General features: G+C 28.1%; 2 protein-coding genes across 2 annotated transcripts; one reads left to right on the forward strand and one right to left on the reverse strand.

Annotated features, from left to right (window-relative positions):
- Window positions 1-1,684: 1,684 nt before the first annotated feature.
- On the forward strand, window positions 1,685-2,448 carry AOL_s00166g1 (uncharacterized protein; the record flags this gene model as incomplete). Its single annotated transcript, XM_011127356.1, has 2 exons — window positions 1,685-1,810; window positions 1,879-2,448. 2 exons carry the CDS (start codon window positions 1,685-1,687, stop codon window positions 2,446-2,448), a joined length of 696 nt encoding a protein of 231 aa, XP_011125658.1.
- A 25-nt stretch (window positions 2,449-2,473) lies between these two features.
- On the reverse strand, window positions 2,474-3,391 carry AOL_s00166g2 (uncharacterized protein; the record flags this gene model as incomplete). The annotated part of the gene is made up of 4 exons (XM_011127357.1): window positions 2,474-2,745; window positions 2,803-2,899; window positions 2,976-3,080; window positions 3,263-3,391. 4 exons carry the CDS (start codon window positions 3,389-3,391, stop codon window positions 2,474-2,476), a joined length of 603 nt encoding a protein of 200 aa, XP_011125659.1.
- Window positions 3,392-5,586: the final 2,195 nt, after the last annotated feature.

Consider the following 5,586-nt stretch of genomic DNA (forward strand, 5'->3'; position numbering starts at 1 on the left):
TAAAAAAACCTAAAAATCTAAAATAAGATTATAAAATTCCAGAAATAAATAATAAATCTTAAATATTATATTAAAGTAAGTAAATAAGAATAATAGATTCATAACATTGTTCTTTTTATAAAAAAAAAAAACACAAGGGATAAGAAGAAAATCCCAAAATAAAAATAAAAACAAAAAATAAAAAATAACAATAAAAAGTACTTTCCAAATTTCATTCTATTTTTCAGTTTACTATCTATTTTATATTTATGTGTAAAAATCAAAATGAGGTGCGAAAATCATGTATTAAAACAGTTTCTTCAAACTGCCATAACCGAAAGGTTGCACGCGTGTATGATAAATAAATAAATAAATAAATTAGTAATTAGAAAAATACAATAAAAGTAATGTATTATAGTGATAAGAGTTAATAATTAAATAATAATCGATCACTAATCAATCATTACAATCTTTATTATATAAGAGCACAGTAGATCTGTTTATATGTATTTTATTCTTCAGCTATTAACTTATATAGTTATAAATTAATAGATTTTCTAGTTATAAACCTTCTTCATTCTATTTTCTACCCATACACATAGTTAATAGATTGCGATCTCATAATTCCCGCCCAGTTATTCTAACACAATATAAAATTTTATAGTAAATAACTAGCTTTTAGAAATTAATTAAAAATTAAATATATTAACTATATAATTTTTTGAAAATTGAATATATTATAAATAAATATAACTTAATTTTAATTATATTTTCTTTAGATTTATTTAAATTAAATTAAAAATTATAAAAATTATATAAAAAGTGTGCGGCATAACTGGGTGTGTGCGCAAAGTGGGTAGAACACGTTATATAAAATATAAATTTATATATATAAATACAATAGAATAAGTAAGTACATTAATATTAGATAAAAAATACGTTGATTACTAGTGAAATTAGATAGAAATGAACTAATAATACTATATAAAAGATGAATATGTGTTTAAATAGAAAGTAACCTGTTATTTTCCATGTCATCGTATTCTGACAATATATATAATTAGATTTTTTTTAAAAATAATTAATAAATTTAGATATTTTTAAATTTAGAAAATTAAATAAAAAAATAAATAATAATATATTATAAATTTTTAATTTAATAATATGATATTTATACTAAACTCATAAGTTGTTAAAAATTATAAATGAAAATATAAATTTATAATAAATTAATTTTGTTCAAATAAATATATAAAATATAGAGTTATATATATAAATAAAATAAAATAAGTATATTAATATCAAGTGATAGATAAATTAGTTCTTAATAAAATTACGTAGAAGGTAAACTAATAATATTAGATAGAAAACAAGTGTCTCTATTCAGGTAGAAGGTAACCTCTAGTGATCGTATCTTGACAAAATTATCATATAATTAATTAATAATTCTTTAATAATTAATCATTATTTAATTATTAACCCTTATCACGGCGATTCATTGTTTTTGTTGTATTTTTCCGGCTACTGGTTTTTCTAAGTACTTCCGAACCATGACTGCTAACAATAACCACCTTTTGCCCTAAGCAACACAATTGAGGAGTCTAGTGACGAGACAACGGAACATCTAATTAGCTCTACCAAGCCTGTATTTCGGCTTAAGTACCAGCGAACCGGACTTTAGATTTGCTTGCTATCCCTAGGACCCATGGACTCCAATGGACTAATGAAAGCCTTTGCCCGAGGGACAAACCTTCTCCTCGACCACGGGATACACCTCACACAATGGGGGGATCAAGTTCACCTATATTGGGGATATCCGGCAGTAATTTGTGTGAGTTTGGCTATTCCTATTTATCCGGTGCGAAGAACGGCAAGACGGTCGGACTGACTCGAGTATAGGTCTATGATTTTGCCGTCGACGACTTGCGTTTGGTGGAAGCCGTGAGCCTCCTACAAAATGCAGATATGGGGTTCAAGCTTGTAGACCCACCACTTGGTGCAAGAGCTCAAGGCCCACTAGGAATGAAAGGCTATCATTTTGTTCATGAAGCGGATCGACAACGGTTCCCTACCCGTCTACGTCTAATACCAGGATCGCTCGTGCACCTTTCAAGCTGTCACAGTGATCTGGTCCACTCACCATTCGATTCAGCTCGACAATTGTATCTCCCGAAACTCCCGGAACATTGCATTTCATTGATTCGATGTATGGAGGACTATCCTGAAGACGCTGCGGATAGATGCCTAGCACAATCTTCCCTTCACATCCTAATCGCAGCAGCTATTTACAAGGAGCCCAATGTTGGCGGGAAAATATACGTACCAGAGGAGGAGACTGAACCCGAACAGGAATTTAACGCCAGACAAAAAATAGCAATTCAGGAAATCGAGGCTTGGGAATTGCCCGGGGACGACGAGCCATATCGGGCGATAATGATTAAATTTTTGCAATTTAACTCCATATCATAGGATTTTGGCATCAGACTCTCTTTATTTAGTCAAGGACAATCTTCAGTAACTCATCTACCCGTTTGGATTTGGATCGAAGCTTTTGAAAATACTCCATATGCCTGTCAATGCGATCTTCGTCAATTCCTCTGAAATCTATTCGTTCACCGCCCTGAGCGAGTAATTCCAACATAAAAAGAATGTCTTTGAAGTCAGAATCTGCTTTGAGGACGGACTGTGGTCGGGTGGAATCTGAAATCCAGTTCCATCTTGAAAGCTTCATGCAAACTAGCATTGCTGGGTGGACTACCGGGACTTCTAGACTTAATAACTCCTCATAATAAGTAATTTATACAGTCGTTTTAAAGAACTTACTCGTTTCGATTTTTAATATCGGAATGTTGGCTAGCTCAGGCATTCCGACGAAGGAGCCTTGCTCAAGGATTCCGATTGGTATGACAACACCACTCTCCTATAGATGGGAAATATTAGTTCAAATCCGTAACTGCAACATCTTCGATTGTATCGATTGACTCGGTGTGGCTTACGCTGGTGTAGAGGAGTTGTACGTTGGACATGCTGAATCTATTGCTATTTCCGAGAAGTTGTTCGCGATGCCGGAGAGCCTCAGCCTCCGCGAGGACGTCGACATCCTTACTCGGACGATGTTAGTGTGATTTTCGCATCTTAGTTTATTTAAATAACTAGATTGTGACTATTGTTTCCAGAATGTTCTACCTGAAATACACAATCGGCGGATTTATATACAAGGTTTTCCAAATCCAGCCGGTCTAGATAACCCTCAGCAATATCGGCTGCGGGGAAACGTTCTCACCTTTGTAACCCTCGCCGACCCTAACATGTTTACCGCAGCACCGCCAATAATGGCATGGGCTACTCCAAGTTTCGTCAGAATCTTGGAAAGCTCCGTGGCAGCGTTGACTATCTCTTGTGGGGGTGCCATTTTTAAGAAATAGGTGAAAAGAAAAATAGGGATTTAAGTGTATAAAAGAAGGAATTAGGAATCGGTCCCGCGATGGAGAAAGACCGATATATTCCTCCCATACGTGATATCTATGTGCGACGTGACACAGAAATATGAAGCGTCCGTACGGAGGTGTGGTACAGTGGTGTAGTGTCGTACCTGGAAGCAGAGGTTTTTTCTCTTTTCCCTATTGTACAAAAGTGTTAATGTAATTGGGTTTTTTTCGTATCAAACCACGCCTCATCTTTCAGACCACCTTCACGAAAGATTGATTTTATTCCCGCAATTCCACTCAAAAGTCCATGAAATCATAGTTCGCATTTCTTCTATTGGTAAGGCGTACATAAAGTGCACTTATAGCTACGCCACACACTACGTATATGCTAGTAGATATCCAATATCGCACATCACTTATAGTATATCTTTATTAGTTTACATAATGCAGTTTATATGCATAGTTGTTTTGATAGTTTTTGAGATTCAGTACTAGGAATATTGTAATTTTTTGCAGGTATAGTAGTAGTCTCGGATAGCATTATTTGTAATATTTGGTTTTGGACAAAAGAAATTTTTTGTTAATAAATACATTATTAATAATTCAAATATTTTTTGTAAATTATTTAATTTTTTTTATAATTTATTTATTTATCATATATGCAACCTTTCGGTTATGGCAAATAAGAGAAAGAGAATTGAATATATATAATATTATATTACTTACATGTTCTATAAATAGAAGAATAAAAAAATATAAATTTTTGTTTATTACTTTTTAATGTTTGGAAGCTTAAATATTTTTAGAATATTATATTTAATATCTTTATTATAATTTTATTTTTTGGTAGTTTTGATATTTTTGTGTGTTAATATTTTTTTAAATAGATAATGTTGTGAGTTTTATGTTTTTATCCATTTAGGTTTAAAATCGAGAAAATTAATTAATTGATTAAATTTTAAATAATTTGCTATGATGAATAGGTTTTGATTTTAGTTTTTAATAATATTTTTTATTTGTATTAATTATTATTATTTTGTTAATAACTAGTAATTTTATTTTATTAATGTGTGTTTTTGTTGTTTTACACATTTATAAATTTTACTATTAGTAATAAATTTTAATTTTTTTTTTATTATAATAAAAAAAAAAGGTTATTAATAGTTAAGATGGGTTAGATTTATTTTTTATAAAGATTATCATCTATTTTATAATAATAGAATTATTATTTGATAATTATATAAATAAAATATTTAAAATTAACTAAATACAATCTTAAAAAAAAAAGTTAATTAAATAAACAATATTGAGCTATAATTTTTAATAAGGTTTAAATAATTTAAAAATATTAAATATACTTTATATAAACTATCTTAATATAAAAAAACAACTTATTTTTATTTTTGTTTTTTAATTAAATAAAAAAAACAAAAAACATTTAATTATAAGTAAAATATTGTAAAGATAGCAGAAATCGAACCTATATAATAGGGAAAAAAAGAAAACCTTCTACTTCCAGTACTACGCCACTGTAACACACCTCCAATCTTTTTTATAAAAAATATAATTATATTTTTATGTTTTATGTTTGTTAATTTGATGAAATAAAAAACATTTGTTTTTTTTAAATTATATGTAAATATAATTGCAATGAAAATATAAATATTTATAAAAAATGTTTTTTACTTGTTTTTTTATATATCAATAATAGACTTATTTATTAACTTTTGTTAATTTGGTTATTAGATTGGATGTAATTATATAAGAAATTTAATTATTTGTTTTTAATTATCAAAATAATTCAATATAAATATGTATTTAAAAATATAATTTCTTAAATAAAATTAATATTTAAGAATAAGACAAAGATTTTAATATTAAACTTTTAAAATAATTGTATACTGTTATATAAAAATATTAATGATTAAAATAATTTTAATAAATAATTGTTATCGCTGGCGCATATTATGCAGAGGTAGCTCTTACCACGAAGAATATATAAGTCTCTATAGATAATGTATTCAATTATTATTTTCTTCTAATATAAAAATAAATTCATAAAATAATTATAAAAATAGCAAAAACTAAAATTTTGGCTATAATTTACTTTTATAATAATAATAATAATAATAATAATAATAATAATAATAATAATAATAATAATAATAATAATAATAAT

This window comes from Orbilia oligospora, assembly GCF_000225545.1.
Source record: "Orbilia oligospora ATCC 24927 unplaced genomic scaffold scaffold00166, whole genome shotgun sequence".
Lineage (NCBI taxonomy): Eukaryota > Fungi > Ascomycota > Orbiliomycetes > Orbiliales > Orbiliaceae > Orbilia > Orbilia oligospora.